Source organism: Crassostrea angulata, chromosome 4 (genome assembly GCF_025612915.1).
Source record: "Crassostrea angulata isolate pt1a10 chromosome 4, ASM2561291v2, whole genome shotgun sequence".
Taxonomy (NCBI): domain Eukaryota; kingdom Metazoa; phylum Mollusca; class Bivalvia; order Ostreida; family Ostreidae; genus Magallana; species Magallana angulata.
Genome location: NC_069114.1, coordinates 49,679,831 through 49,696,375, shown reverse-complemented (window position 1 = coordinate 49,696,375; position 16,545 = coordinate 49,679,831). Strand labels below are relative to the sequence as shown.

Genomic DNA, 16,545 nt, shown 5'->3' with positions numbered 1-16,545 from the left:
CCGAATTATCTGGCGTTTTACTGGATGTTTTAAAAACAATTTTGATATTTTACTCTTCATGGCAAGTAAGCTGCTAGTACTACACAGGAAGGTCTCAACTTTGTTGATGTCCCGGTAGTTGGGATAAAGTCGGAGGCTTATGCGTTTGTGACATATCCGTTCATCCAAACAGTCAGGAAGAAAAGGACACTGTTGACTAATTAAAATTATATATGTGAAGTGAAATTAATGTTTCTTTTTTAAATTATCAAAGTATTATATAAAATACATGATTAAAACTTACGACATTATTTTTCTACATGATTTTACCGTCGACTATATTAAACTGTGCTAGCCTGTAAAACTAATTTATTAATGAAGCAATAAAGCACTGTTTCGAGAAATTCTATAAATAGAAGTGCAGTGGCTTACAGTCCTTGATGATGATAGATCTGTGTACATACAGATTTCATCCCTGTTACACAAGAAAGGAAAAGTCCAAAATAGAACTGACATTTTTATTATCAACATCAACAAAGAAAAAAACCAGCTTGTGTATGCACTTTAGCTTCCTGTGCGGGAGACGGCAAATGAACACAGCCATGTAGTAAATACAAAAAAATATCATAACGTAAAAATATACCCTGTAACAAATCTATAATTCCTATGATTCAGATTTCAGTTTAATACCGAACTAAATGAAATATTTGTTTGCAAACATTTTTATTACCTTTCATATTTATTGTGTTAAATCCCCCTCCCACCCCCACCCCACCCCGGAAACTATTAACATGTACGAAAGATGATCAAATCCTTACCACTTTTCAACCTACTATCCCCCGCAAGCTTTCCCTAGCAAAATCTTGTTCCAAACCCTTGAACCCCCACCAACCCACCCAAAATAATAAATGGGGAAAAAATAAAAAAGGAAATAAAAAATAAGACTTCACTTTATGAAGTCTGAAAAATAACGGTTTCCAGAAAAAAATATAACTGCAAATCATTCGCTGCATATTTTTTGATGTTGCATGATTTCCTTTAATACAAGTCAAAATCACTAAATCATTTATCATATCTAAAATTTAGTAAATACAAGATGTTTAAATAAATATTCTTCAGTGTGTCTGATAATTTCTTTCAGTCCAACTTAAGGCTTCTAGTACAGAAAGAACTTTTAAGTTCTTGAATCACTCTTTTTTTCCTCCAATTTTTTGGGAAAGTTTTGATCTAGATAAGGTATTCATTCACTGCTTTCAATAAATCTTTCATACAGATTGGAACTGTAATATCACAGCCATTCACAAAATATATCAATAAAATGTCTACGTATACAATCTGCTACCCATGGTTGTCTACCTTGTTTGGTTAAAAAAATATCACAAATACACATCACTGAATACATTGCACATAAGTATCATCTTGATAGCAGAATTCAATTGGGTTGATTTGAACACAGCAAGTTGTACTACATCTATATATTTTCACTTGCTATATATCTAAGTGCCACTCAAACTCTTGCATTTCTCTCTTTTTAGAGATTAAATTTTTGATTTTGATCTTATTAAATAACTAGAAAAAAGAACAATTTTACTCAAAGTTACTCAAAGTTGCTGGTACATGTACTTTGATCAAGCAGCAGAGAATAATTCAAATGACTATTAGACAACTACAGTAACTGCTTTAAACTAATCATCCATCCATAATCAAACAGTGACAAAACCCATTAACAAAAATCTATGCATACATGTATAAAAAGTTCCTTATTGGGTTAATTATTTCTGTTTTCTTAATAAGGATCTTTTTATACGGATTTAAATGATACTATTGAATACATCTACTAATTTGTACATTTGTATGAGGTACTAATAACAGACATGTCTTTGAGATCAAAAACTAAGTCTAATATGATTAATGTAATTTATAGTATAAATAATAATCAAAATCAATCTACCTTATCTATGATAACAGTCATATCTACACAAGGCTTTGCACCTTAGGTATGAAATGGTACGCATGTATTTACAAATCTATCCTATCGCAGTTTGAAATTGGTACATCATATTGCAAACTTTCATACAAATGAAATATTATATACAATTTAATACACATCTATTGAAAATATTCACTTCAAAAAATGTTAAATGTTTATGACTATATACAACAAAATATTAGTAGAATACAAGAACATATAACATTGTCAGACCAATTGTACTGTAAACATTAAAATATATATTAAATTCAATTTCCAAAATGTTTGATGTGTAACACCATACAAGGAAATATTAGTGGCATACAATATTGACCAATATTATGTACAAGAGAAAGAAAAAGAAACTTTATATACATCTTTATAAGTACACTGCAAAATTGGATTCAATATGAAGACACAAATATACGGATAATTTACAATATTGTTTTACAAAACAAAACATTATTCATGATTAAACGGTAATCAAAGTGTGCAATACAATATATAGTTCAACATTCTTATACAAGGTTTTGTACACACAAACTGATACAAATAAAAATAAACATTTCACTACATCATCATACAACTTGTTTGCTGTTTGGTATGCATGTATTACATTCCCTTTTTTTTTTTTAATGTTTTATATTCAGTTTTTCACATATTTCATTCACAATATATGTTTAACAACTTCACAATTTGTTTCTAAAAACACCTTTTATCGGAGATCTTGTAAAACAAAGAAATGGACATTTCCTAGCTGGTCCCCACAGACTAGTTGCCGTCCCGAGGATTCTGTTATAATCTCCATGCTGGTTACGGGAGCCGGACACAGGAACTGTCCCACCTACAAACAGACAGACACACTAAAGGTAGAGACACAAAAATAGGAGAGAGGTGTACAAATAGTGGGCAGCAAAGAGTAAGAAATATTAATACTACATCAATTGTCTTATCATAATATAAATGTTAGAATTTGGTAAATAATTTGGTTTATATTTTTAATTCATAACAATTTTGTAGGGGTTGGGTGCTATGGTTTGAGAGTGTTGTTTTGGTAACACATTCATACCTGCTCCAGCCCTTCTTGAAGCACTTGCTGTGGCTCGGTGTAAGATCTGGTACTGTTTAATTTCCAGGCTTTAACGGACCGGTCCAGGGATGCCGTCAAGATGACATCTTCAATAACCTTGACACTGGTCACATCTCTGTCATGTATCTACAATATAGGATGATACATCACAGGTATGTAAAGTATCTACAAAATAGGATGATACATGACAGGTACGTAAAGTATCTTCAAAATAGGAGACATATTGTCATTGGATAAAACATGGCACATGATTGCATTCTATATTTCTATAGTCTGCAGGTAGCAAATTATAGACGACAACATGGCTGCTAGATTTCCTAGTCATAAATTCAGTAATATTACCGTATATTCAGTGCAAACATATATATACAAGCCAAGACAAAAAAATTCCCTCGACATAAACTCATTATTTCAGTCAGTACATACATGCATATATATACTAACCAAGACAAAACATTTCCAAGAAATAAATTCATTATATTCATTAATACTTTAGTCAGTACATACATACACACCAACGTGGACTAACCTTGAGAGAGGAGGACTTGTTAGAGAATTCGTTGAACAGAGCCGTCAGTTGCCCCTTGGTGTCCCCCAGTAAGATGGGTGATTCCGGCTCTCCATCCAGGTAGACGCCCCAGCCCAGGGACGCCCCACACAGCACCATGTTGAGACCACGCTTATGCTCTGGTATTTGCTGTGTGATGTCAGCCATGCATTTGATCTCACTTTTCTTTGTTACTTTAATGTCATAGTTTTTCTGCTATCAACAAAATCAGCATAATTATGACGAGCTGTGATTAGGAGGCAATTATTCTATCAATTACTGTACATCAGTTTTATATCTAAAATTATCATGCTCTCATTAGTGGTATAATGATATATACAGTAATTTAAATTTTGGCCTGGGTTGCTAATTACTTAATTCATAACAATAAATTGACGTAAAAGCCAAAAATACTGAATAAGAAAGGGCATGTGAGGGTGACTACATAGATCCTTTTGTATATAGGATGATATAGTGGTAAATTTAGCAAAATTCTTATACCAACTGATATTTTTCTGACCAGTCTTACCTTTAGGGAAGGGATACTAGAAGTTGTCAGGGTCTGAACTATGGAGTTTGAACTTACCTTAGGGAAAAAGGTGCCAAAGGTTAATTGTCAAGGCCTGGACAGTCGAGTCTGAACTTTCATTGAAAGAAAAGATCCCAACTAGATGTTGTCAAGGTTTAGACCAAGATGTTAAGACTTACCGTGAGGAAAAAGGTGCTGGGAGTTGTCATGGTCTGGACCTAGATGGGAGTTGTCATGGTCTGGACCTAGAGTTTGAACTTACATGAGGATCTGGAATGCCAGATGTTTTCAGGGTCTGGACTGTAGAGTTTAAACTTACATGAGGATCAGAAATGCCAAATGATTTCAGGGTCTGGACCCTGGAGTTTGAACTTACTTGAGGATCTGGAATGCCAGATGTTTTCAGGGTCTGGACCCTAAAGTTTTAACTTACATGAGGATCTGGAATGCCAGATGTTTTCAGTGTCTGGACCCTGGAGTTTGAACTTACTTGAGGATCAGAAATGCCAGATGATTTCAGGGTCTGGACCCTGGAGTTTGAACTTACTTGAGGATCAGAAATGCCAGATGATTTCAGGGTGTGGACCCTGGAGTTTGAACTTACATTAGGATCTGGAATGCCAGATGTTTTCAGGGTCTGGACCTTGGAGTTTGAACTTACATGAGGATGTAGAATGCCAGATGTTTTCAGGGTGTGGACCCTGGAGTTTGAACTTACATGAGGATCTGGAATGCCAGATGGTTTCAGGGTCTGGACCCTGGAGTTTGAACTTACTTGAGGATCTGGAATGCCAGATGTTTTCAGGGTCTGGACCCTGGAGTTTGAGCTTACTTGAGGATCTGGAATGCCAGATGATTCAGGGTCTGGACCCTGGAGTTTTAACTTACTTGAGGATCTGGAATGCCAGATGTTTTCAGGGTCTGGACCGTAGAGTTTGACATCAGGGCCAGAATTTTCTCTTCCTGGAACATCAAGTTCATCACCCACAGACCACTTCCTTGAGACCTATACAAATACAGACTCTTTTGAAAATCACATACATCATGAAGCTATAGAAATACTGACCACACTTACTTATACTGATGACGTTTATGATTTTTTAGAGAAAAATGGCCATGGTATCTCTTTGATCTCGGCAATAACTTATAGTGTAGTTGAATATACTCATTACCCTAGGTCTACTAGTATGTGTTAAGGGGAGAGTCTTGGACATTATCATACATTCATACTCCTTTCCAAGGTCTCTGTATTTTGCGGGAGAGAGAGTCTTGTACATAATCATACTCCTTTCCTAGGTCTATGTACGTAAGGGGGGAGAGTCTTGGACATAATCATACTCCTTACCCTAGGTCTATGTATTTTGTTGGGCTTTTGCACACAGTGTTGAAGACGGTTACTCGGGCGGTTTCCCACTCTGCACAGACAATAATGTCCCCTGAGGCCACTGCCCACTCATGCCACATAACAGATGTCACTGGGGAAAGCAGCTTGTAGTCATTCACTTTCTTTAGTCTGAAGAACAAAAAAATCATATCATCCTCCAGTTATGAACAATTTTGTCACTTGGTATGGGAGCCAAAACTTTAGAAATTGCAAATCAGTCAGGATGTATGTGTGTTAGTGTTGTTTTTGTGTCAGTGTTGTTGATTGTACTTGTCATTGTTATTTACACCTATCTGTGTATCAGTGTTGTTTGATAGTAAGTAAGTCATTGTTATTTAGGTCTGTCTGTGCGTCATTGTTATTCAGGTCTGTCTGTGTGTCAGTGTTATTTAGGTCTGTCTGTGTGTCATTGTTATTTAGGTCTTTCTGTGTGTCATTGTTATTTAGGTTTGTCTGTGTGTCAGTGTTATTTAGGTATGTCTGTGTGTCATTGTTATTCAGGTCTGTCTGTGTGTCATTGTTATTTAGGTCTGTCTGTGTGTCAGTGTTATTTAGGTCTGTCTGTGTGTCATTGTTATTCAGGTCTGTCTGTGTGTCAGTGTTATTTAGGTCTGTGTGTCAGTGTTGTTTAGTGTGTCACTGTTATTTAGGTCTGTCTGTGTGTCATTGTTATTCAGGTCTGTCTGTGCGTCATTGTTATTCAGATCTGTCTGTGTGTCATCGTTATTTACATCTGTCTGTGTATCAGTGTTGTTTGATAGTAAGTAAGTCATTGTTATTTAGGTCTGTCTGTGTGTCATTGTTATTTACACCTATCTGTGTATCAGTGTTGTTTGATAGTAAGTAAGTCATTGTTATTTAGGTTTGTCTGTGCGTCATTGTTATTCAGGTCTGTCTGTGTGTCAGTGTTATTTAGGTCTGTCTGTGTGTCATTGTTATTTATGTCTGTGTGTCATTGTTATTTAGGTCTGTGTGTCAGTGTTGTTTAGGTCTGTCTGTGTGTCACTGTTATTTAGGTCTGTCTGTGTGTCATTGTTATTCAGGTCTGTCTGTGCGTCATTGTTATTCAGATCTGTCTGTGTGTCATCGTTATTTACATCTGTCTGTGTATCAGTGTTGTTTGATAGTAAGTAAGTCATTGTTATTTAGGTCTGTCTGTGTGTCATTGTTATTTAGGTCTGTCTGTGTGTCATTGTTATTTACATATGTCTGTGTGTCATTGTTATTCAGGTCTGTCTGTGCGTCATTGTTATTCAGGTCTGTCTGTGTGTCAGTGTTGTTTAGGTCTGTTTGTGTGTCATTGTTATTCAGGTCTGTCTGTGTGTCAGTGTTATTTAGGTCTGTGTGTCAGTGTTGTTTAAGTCTGTCTGTGTGTCATTGTTATTCAGATCTGTCTGTGTGTCATCGTTATTTACATCTGTCTGTGTATCAGTGTTGTTTGATAGTAAGTAAGTCATTGTTATTTAGGTCTGTCTGTGCGTCATTGTTATTCAGGTCTGTCTGTGTGTCAGTGTTATTTAGGTCTGTCTGTGTGTCATTGTTATTTAGGTCTTTCTGTGTGTCATTGTTATTTAGGTTTGTCTGTGTGTCAGTGTTATTTAGGTCTTTCTGTGTGTCATTGTTATTTAGGTTTGTCTGTGTGTCAGTGTTATTTAGGTATGTCTGTGTGTCATTGTTATTCAGGTCTGTCTGTGTGTCATTGTTATTTAGGTCTGTCTGTGTGTCAGTGTTATTTAGGTCTGTCTGTGTGTCATTGTTATTCAGGTCTGTCTGTGTGTCAGTGTTATTTAGGTCTGTGTGTCAGTGTTGTTTAGGTCTGTCTGTGTGTCATTGTTATTCAGGTCTGTCTGTGCGTCATTGTTATTCAGATCTGTCTGTGTGTCATCGTTATTTACATCTGTCTGTGTATCAGTGTTGTTTGATAGTAAGTAAGTCATTGTTATTTAGGTCTGTCTGTGTGTCATTGTTATTTACACCTATCTGTGTATCAGTGTTGTTTGATAGTAAGTAAGTCATTGTTATTTAGGTTTGTCTGTGCGTCATTGTTATTCAGGTCTGTCTGTGTGTCAGTGTTATTTAGGTCTGTCCGTGTGTCATTGTTATTTATGTCTGTGTGTCATTGTTATTTAGGTCTGTGTGTCAGTGTTGTGTAGGTCTGTCTGTGTGTCACTGTTATTTAGGTCTGTCTGTGTGTCATTGTTATTCAGGTCTGTCTGTGCGTCATTGTTATTCAGATCTGTCTGTGTGTCATCGTTATTTACATCTGTCTGTGTATCAGTGTTGTTTGATAGTAAGTAAGTCATTGTTATTTAGGTCTGTCTGTGTGTCATTGTTATTTACACCTATCTGTGTATCAGTGTTGTTTGATAGTAAGTAAGTCATTGTTATTTAGGTTTGTCTGTGTGTCATTGTTATTTAGGTCTGTCTGTGTGTCAGTGTTATTTAGGTCTGTCTGTGTGTCATTGTTATTCAGGTCTGTCTGTGTGTCAGTGTTATTTAGGTCTGTGTGTCAGTGTTGTTTAGGTCTGTCTGTGTGTCACTGTTATTTAGGTCTGTCTGTGTGTCATTGTTATTCAGGTCTGTCTGTGCGTCATTGTTATTCAGATCTGTCTGTGTGTCATCGTTATTTACATCTGTCTGTGTATCAGTGTTGTTTGATAGTAAGTAAGTCATTGTTATTTAGGTCTGTCTGTGTGTCATTGTTATTTAGGTCTGTCTGTGTGTCATTGTTATTTACATATGTCTGTGTGTCATTGTTATTCAAGTCTGTCTGTGCGTCATTGTTATTCAGGTCTGTCTGTGTGTCAGTGTTGTTTAGGTCTGTTTGTGTGTCTTTGTTATTTACACTTGTCTGTAGGTCAGTGTTATTTAGGTCTGTCTGTAGGTCAGTGTTATTTAGGTCTGTCTATGTGTCAATATTGTTAAGCTAATAATTAATGTGTCATTTTTGTAAGTCTCTCTGCCTCTCAACTTGCGTGATTACTGATTCTTTTCTATACCTTACCTCTTTACAGAATTATCATTTTTCCCCTTTATACACTTCCACTCAAGTACCCTGGAATCGTCCCCTCCCGTCGCGATCTTCTCAGCAGCGGCTCCAATAAAACAGCCTGAGTTCACAGACTTGGCGTGCGCCTGTGTTAAACACAAAACCTACATGTACTACCATTACATTCATAAACCCATGTCATTCTTATATAATTGATTTTACATGAAAATTATAACAATTTGACAAGGCTTACCTAAAATAAAATTAAATACATGAGAAGCATGCCTGTAGAGAATGCCAAGATGAGATGACAAATTATCAACGAGTTATCAGTCATTAACTGTTATACATGAGCTTGCTATCAGATACAGGTTGTTGTTGTGAGGTTGAGGTTGTTATTTAGACAACACAGATTGTTATTTGGGACTCTGTACCCTTGGTCCCTTACCTTCTGTGACAGCATCAACTCCATGTTTGTTCCATCAGAATTAACACACCACAACTTGATGTAGCCATCCCTGCCACATTAAAACAAAAATAATACACTATGGACAAAGTCTTACAAAATGTAAATAAGGATACTTAAAGTTTGTAAATTTAATTATCTACAATACTGAATCCAGGTAAATGCAGACCAATGAAACCATAAAGAGAGAAAATTTACATGTTGTATATCGATATGTAAATGGATGTTGTACTTTACTGTCAGTAATGTAACTGAAATAGAGTTTTAACAAGACAAAATAGATTTGTTTTTTTGCATTAATGTAACGCTAAATATATATTAATGCACAGCCAAATGTAATACATTAACAATATATAGAGTTTTCTATGTGCAAACTCTGTACGTCATCAGGAAAAAATAACTGTACATAAAATATCTGTACATAAAAAAAAATGTACATAAAACCAAACTCCCACCTGCTTCCTGTCAACAAATAGTTTCCGTTCTTGGAGACGGAGGTGAAGTTCACGTGGTCATCATGACAAAGGTTCTCCGTTTTGGAACTAAGGGTCGGTTTCCAAAGTCGGACAGATTTATCCAGTGAACTTGTACACAGGTTGCCATGGGAATCAGAGGCCACACTAAGGACTCGATCGTCATGACCTGTCATACTTGCCAGCTCATTTGCCTGAAACAAAAAATATTCAAATTATGTCCCTTACCAAAATATTGACCTTCTGGCAACACATTCTGGCATTATTGCAGCAATACTGCAGCAACATTCTGGCAACACATTGCGGCAATGTTGCTGCAGTAGCGTTTTTCGTATGCAAATGAGATTGCGGCAATATTGCCAGAAAGATGTTGCCGCAAAAGTTTTGCCGCAACATATTGTTGCGACAACACCTTTCTGGCAATACATTGCGGCAATGTTGCTGCAGTAGCGTTTTTCGTATGCAAATGAGATTGCGGCAATATTGCCAGAAAGATGTTGCCACAACAACACCTTTCTGGCAATACATTGCGGCAATGTTGCTGCAGTAGCGTTTTTCGTATGCAAATGAGATTGCGGCAATATTGCCAGAAAGATGTTGCCGCAAAAGTTTTGCTGCAACACATTGTTGCGACAACACCTTTCTGGCAATACATTTGCATAAGAAAAATGACATTGCAGAAATATTGGTTCAATGCATTTTCTGTGCTCTGGCATCAATGGTACAATATATGCAATATTTATAAATAATAAATGTATACAGTAAATCAGTCATGTATATTATATTAATCTACAACCAAAATGAAAAAAAAAATCTTTCATTGCCACTACAGTTTTATTTTTTTAAAGATACAAAAAGGTTACAACAAGACTAACATTTTGCATTACATTAAATTTGGACTTTTCAAAAATAAAAAATAAAAAAAAGTTTGTGATTACACAATATTAAAGAAGTAAAAAAATTATTTTATTCAATGTAACATGCACAAAATAAGTATTGAATTAAAAATATAATGTATAATATTAGAGACCTGAAACTGGAATTTCAACATGCTTATAAAGGACACCAGTTAAAATTAATAATCTTTAAATTTAACACATTTTATAAATACAATAAACACAAATATGATGAACAAATCATGATGAAACTTGACTAAAAGTACTCAGCCAATCAGTGACAATTTGGTGCTGCAGAATAACATGTATTGCAGTTTGATTGACACAACGCGCACAGACGGATTGACACAACGCGCACAGACGGATATGGACAAAAGTTCACTGTTTACCGTAAGCAAAGCTCAAACCATATTGTTTACAAGTCCTGCACAACCACTTGCTGTATTACGATTGATCAAAGCATTCGTCCTAGGCATTCCAAATGTCCTTTTTTTGAGTTCTGATTTCACACATAAACAATCACAAAAACAGCTATCAGAATATCACAACAATATCCACATTGGAATTCAGCACTGTTGTGTATATGTTCCTCTCCATAATCTTAAACAAATTATGCCATCATTCTTTTTTGGTTGCCAGTTGCACCATTCATTTAATCAGTAAGGTGACAGCTTTTTTCATGGTTTTCTTCAGGTCTGTGTAACACAGGGCAGACTTACTGGGAAGATAAATGGATTTCATTTAAGCACATTGGCAATTGTTTTCATATTTTAAGCAGTTCCCCTTCAAATTTTTTTAAATTACATTATAAAATTACCAAAAATATCCCTCGGACCCCTTCCCCTGGCAAACTCAAATAACCGTCGGACCCCCCCCCCCCCCCTCCCCCGAATAAAATTCTAGATCCGCGCATGGTTCTTAAACAGTGTTGAACCCATTGATATAATGGTAGATCGCAGTCTTTCGGTTTATTTTCTTATAACAAACATGTTTAAACTGCTATTCAATGAATATATTTTTATTGCTAAACTTACTTTTTCAAAAACGTGCTCATGCAGATGGTGCAGGGGATGTCAACACTCGATTCGTTCACTCAGATTCGTCCTCAGTTCAGCCGTTGATATTTTTTTCACAGATAAACACTCCGTTGACAGTGGGGTTTTTTAACCTTGTTTACAGATAATTCCCGTATTTCATTCATTTCACCATCTCCAGTGATGGCAGGAGGCTCGATGGCAGACAACATGGCAGCTTCGAATGTGAAAATTGGCGGCTAGCGATTTGATCGACCAATCAGCGCGCGCGTAACTTAACATTGAAACGAAAGTAAAAGTGGAAACAAACAGCAAACGAAAATTCTTAATTCAACATGCATCGAGCAGTTTAGATACTCAAATCTAAGTAGACTGATATTTTAACTTAATAAAAAAGAAAATACCGTTACAAAAGAACAGACAGGTGGGTATTCACGTAAAACATGAGTTGGGGGGGGGGGGGGTGATTCAAACTGTCTTTTATAGTGAAACATCGTAATTAACCATGCATAACAGTTATATGCCATTGAAGAGAATATCACTGGATTTTTTTAATTGAGACTTTCTTAGAATAAGACTTTAATCATAAAATATTTATTAGATTTAATTTTTTCGACTTATTAATTTTTTTTTGGGGGGGGGGGGGGGGGACATGTACATACAAAAGCAATTCATGCAATTATATACCAGTTTTAGACTTGTGATGAATGTGTAAAATTTTATAAGTCTAAATTCTGCTAAAGCTTTTGCAAGCTCGGTAAGCATAATAAATCAGAGGAAAAAGACAAGTTTGTGGTAAACTTCTGGCAAATTTTGAGGTGTTATAACTGAAATTATATCTAAATAATTGACAATTTTTAACCCCCCTCCACTGCTTGGCTTTTCCTTAAATTTTAATTAAAGCAGAAATCAAATATGATGCAGTGTTGCCAGATCGAATAATATATATTATGTATAAATTAGTTCATGATTAAAATTATCAAATACATGTAGATGTTACCAGAAAATTATTTCTGGCAGTATGATACTTTTTGTAGCCAGAATATTACCAGAAGTCGTTGCAGCTAGTGGCAATATTCTAGGTGCATGTTAATATATTTTTTTACAGAAATAACTCTAATAGTATTGCCAGAATGTTGCCAGAAGTTATTGCCGCTAGCGGCAACACTCCAGCAGTATTGCCAAAATGTTACCAGAAGTTGTTGCAGCTAGCGGCAACATTTCACTAGTCTTAAAATCTGGTTTCTGGTAACAAAAATGTGTTGCTGCAATATTGCCGCAATATTGCGGCATTGTTGCAGCAATAATTTTACTTTGGTAAGGGGTTCCAAAGTGAAAACTTAAGGAGGACCCACTAAACCGCAAATATTAACCCACAAAGAAATGTTCATTATTCCACAGTGATTGTAAGAGACTGAAATTTTATAATATGAATCACCTGTAATGGATTCCAGAGCCGAATTGTGGCGTCATCCGAGCAGCTGGCCACCACCACATCCTCCATCTCTATCTGGGGCTTCCTCTTCCTGTCCGGCTTTCCCTCCTTTGGTTCGGCGGCCCAATCACTGTTGTCCTCCTCTGAACAAAGTAAGGATATCAAATGGTAATAAATAAACCAAAAGAGACAGTTAATTTGACTGAAACCCTATCTTTTTAATATGTATAAAATTAATATAATAGGACTGGCAACAGGCAAGAGACACACAGTTATCTACAGTAAGAAAAACCAGTAAAACACACTGTCTAGTAGATTTCAATTAATATTCATAGCTGTAGTTTGTCCTTTTGGTTTAGTTGAAGTGTCAAAAATTTCAGTGTCGGAAGTCTTCTGATCTTATATTTGAGAAACCGAATTGTCATAAATGGGGTAACATTTTAAAAGTATCTCAAATAGAAAGACGGAAAAACAGATGAACAGACAGACAGATACCTTCATCCACGATGGAGGACTGGGACACTTTGACGAGGAGTGCGGTGTCGTTGGCACACTGGGTGTGGCCGTGAAGGGTGGTGATCTCCGTGCCTTTCTGGGACCACACTTTGACAGTCCCATCACTACTGGACGACACGATGCAGCCATACTGTAAAACATTAACAATAAGTTTGATTGTTTGTATTACCTTTGACACCATGTTTATTTTAACGATATTCTATATATGTGTGATTTTAGTATTCTCTCATTTGTCTTCTTATATAACCTTTTGCCTAAATGTAGATTCCTTATTTTATGCGAGTACATAATTTCATGATTCCACCATTTTATATCAAACTGTAAGAATATAAATCCACAAACACCAAGTATATATTATAATTTCATATAATGTATCCAGATTACTTTCACCCCATGTAATTTTTGTCCTTCTACAATTGCAAACAGTTTTGCCCAGTCTTGAATTCGCCCAGACACAGTTGTGTTTAAAGAAATATAATATGAGACATTGGCGTTCGCACAGTCTTAAATTCGCCCACTGGCAATAAGGGTAAAATGGGTGAAAAAAAACCCAGGGGCAAATATTTCCTTGTATTCAGTTGTTCTCAACTGTCATAATAATAACAAGACTCTATAATTCACAGGTTTATTCCCACTTAGCCAACATTCTGAAATTCTCAATTCCCACTTGGCCAACATTTTGATTTTCACACCTGAGTGATCAGGAGGCTATAGTCTGTTTTTACATGTAAATGTATTTGTTATCAATTACCTGAGAATACTTTGATGAATAGTTTGATTAAAAAAAATAATAAATGATTGCATTTTAAAAAGATAAACTACAATGCATAAATTTATTTAGAGAATAATTGGCAATATATGTATTTTTAATATTTATCTAAACATAAGTCTTCTTTAAATGTTTATTCAAAGAGCATTAATTTTGCCTATAATCAGAATAAATAAATAAAAATAACCAGAGAATATTTGTAAAAAATAAAAAAAAATGTAAATCATCAATTTTCTGCAAGATAATTGCATATTTTTTTAAAACTTTTATATGTATAAACTAATAGCGGTACATGCATTATCAAAACATTAAAATAAATGATTATAAAATGTTTTAATTGGAGGTATAATTACATAAATGAGATTGATCAGCAGTTTTTAAGATTATAGACTAGATAGATAAGCATAATTATGGTCATTAATTTACAAAATCAAAAGCCTGAAAATTATGAGATCTTAATTGTTTAATGGACTGTTACATGTAGTTGAAAGATATTAAGAAAATCAAATCAAAATGGCCAATCTTCAGGTGCAAGTCAACTTTTTAGAGAACGGCAGAGGAGGATTCTATCTTCTTCATGCTGGATTTAAGTATTCCGTGAGGACAAGACGCAACAACCGAACATATTGGAGATGTGTAGACCGACAATGCCCTGCTACTGTTGTTACTTTGGACAACATCCTTGTGTCTTTCGGACGGCCCCATAACCATGAAGGAGACTTCATTGCCTTAGCTGCAGACTCCTTCGTCAGTAAAGTGAAGAAGAGATGCAGAGATGAAGCGGCGCCCATACCCTCGCTGTACGATGAAGAACTTGGAGCCCTGCGGAATGCTGACTGTGATGACAGCGTGGAGGAAATGATCAGGCAGATTCCCACATTTCAATCTTGCAAGTCTATTCTGTACCGGAGCCGAGGGAAGATGATGCCAAAACTGCCAACAACACCAGAGGAAATCAACCTCCAAGACCACTGGACACAGACCCTTGCTCACGAGAGATTCCTGTTGTGTGACGACAGAGATGAAGCTGGAAACCGAATTCTTTTGTTCGCCACTGATGCCAATCTTCAGAGACTGTGTGCATCCTCGACTGTGTATAGTGATGGGACCTTTTATTCCTGCACATCTCTATTCACCCAGCTTTACACTTTGCACGCAGATGTGGAAGGAACAGTTTTCCCTCTTGTGTTTGCCTTGCTCCCCAACAAGACTGAAGCAACTTACCGCCGTTTGTTTTCACTCTTGAGGACCGCAGTCAACGAACGACAGTCTGCGCTCACGCCTGAAACTTGGATGATTGACTTTGAGGTGGCAGCCAGAAATGCAGTAGGAGGGATATTTCCAAATACGACAATTCGAGGGTGTTTTTTCCACTACACACAGTGTATCTGGAGGAAAGTTCAAAACTGCGGTTTGACCACAGAGTTTCGAGAAAATGAGGAGTTCCACCGACTAGTTAGAAGAGCAGGCGTCCTTCCTCTGGTTCCCGGTCACCGTGTGGAAGATGTGTGGTTCCAGGCCTTGGAGGATAGTGATGACCAGACCGCTCCTGTGATGCGATTCAAGGACTATGTGACAGAAACCTGGGTTGAAGGACACCTTGAAATGTGGAACCACTTCGACCATGACGGCCCAAGAACAACAAATGCAGTTGAGGGATGGCACAACAAGTTCAACAGAATGTGTAGACGGGCCCACCCAAACATCTTTGTGTTTCTAGAGTTACTTCAAAAGGAACAGGCTGCAAATGAGGCAAAGATCATCCAGATTACAGCAGGTGGAGTTGTCCGTCCCAAAAAAAGGAAGTATCGTCAGTTGGATTCCCGTCTTCAGAGTCTCAAGAACAGGCTGCGTCAAGGTGAAATGGACTTAATGGCTTACGCGGATGCTGCATCTCATCTCGTTCACTTCGAGTGAAATGTGAAAATGATTGTGTAAAATATGTTGTGAACATTTCTTTGTGGGAACAATATTTATTTTATGTTGTCTTGTTAAATGTGAAGTATACAACATTAAAACATATAAAGCAATTTACTCAAGCGTTATTATGTTTTGTTATTTTCATATTGTGTTGATTGGAAATATTTGCAATATAACTATAGAAACTATATAAAATTGAAGGAAATAACATATTAGCTTATTTAAAGTCAATTAATATAAGTTCTAAGTCATGAATAAATCTATAACTATAGAAACTACATAAAATTGAAGGAAAAAACATATGACCCATATTTTTTTTTACATATTTCAAGGCTTATTTAAAGTCAACTAAAAATTACATTTTCCTCTTATTTATTTAAATCAAATAAAGTACTGTGTCAAAGCTTGATTCATATCTGTTCTCCCGTATTCGAAAACAGACTATAGCTTACCTGTAATTAAATTCTTTTGTTCACCACCTGCACCCCATTCCCACTTAGCCAACACAGATCTACCTGTATTTTACCTGTATTTTTTCAAAATGTTGGC

General features: G+C 36.1%; 2 protein-coding genes across 3 annotated transcripts in view; one reads left to right on the top strand and one right to left on the bottom strand.

Annotated features, from left to right (window-relative positions):
* Positions 1-483: 483 nt before the first annotated feature.
* Positions 484-16,545, bottom strand: part of LOC128182513 (telomerase protein component 1-like) — a 42,507-nt gene continuing 26,445 nt past the window's right edge. The window contains exons 46-55 of one of the 2 annotated variants that reach the window (XM_052851163.1): positions 13,287-13,437; positions 12,795-12,934; positions 9,409-9,620; positions 8,936-9,005; positions 8,503-8,633; positions 5,460-5,627; positions 5,003-5,120; positions 3,568-3,801; positions 3,018-3,164; positions 484-2,792 (exon numbers count right to left, since the gene is read on the bottom strand). In XM_052851163.1, coding sequence (XP_052707123.1) covers positions 2,664-2,792; positions 3,018-3,164; positions 3,568-3,801; positions 5,003-5,120; positions 5,460-5,627; positions 8,503-8,633; positions 8,936-9,005; positions 9,409-9,620; positions 12,795-12,934; positions 13,287-13,437 — 1,500 coding nt within the window. In that variant the 3' untranslated portion in view covers positions 484-2,663. The remainder of the gene's footprint in view (positions 2,793-3,017; positions 3,165-3,567; positions 3,802-5,002; positions 5,121-5,459; positions 5,628-8,502; positions 8,634-8,935; positions 9,006-9,408; positions 9,621-12,794; positions 12,935-13,286; positions 13,438-16,545) is intronic. The other variant, XM_052851165.1, reaches the window with a different exon arrangement.
* On the top strand, positions 13,872-16,288 carry LOC128182514 (uncharacterized). The gene has a single exon (XM_052851166.1). The coding sequence runs from the start codon at positions 14,590-14,592 to the stop codon at positions 15,991-15,993; it is 1,404 nt and encodes a 467-aa protein (XP_052707126.1). The 5' UTR covers positions 13,872-14,589; the 3' UTR covers positions 15,994-16,288.

What these genes read in the sequence shown, in the direction of transcription:
- LOC128182514 (XM_052851166.1), top strand. Translation starts at nt 14,590, where the DNA reads ATGGCCAATCTTCAGGTGCAAGTCAACTTTTTAGAGAACGGCAGAGGA.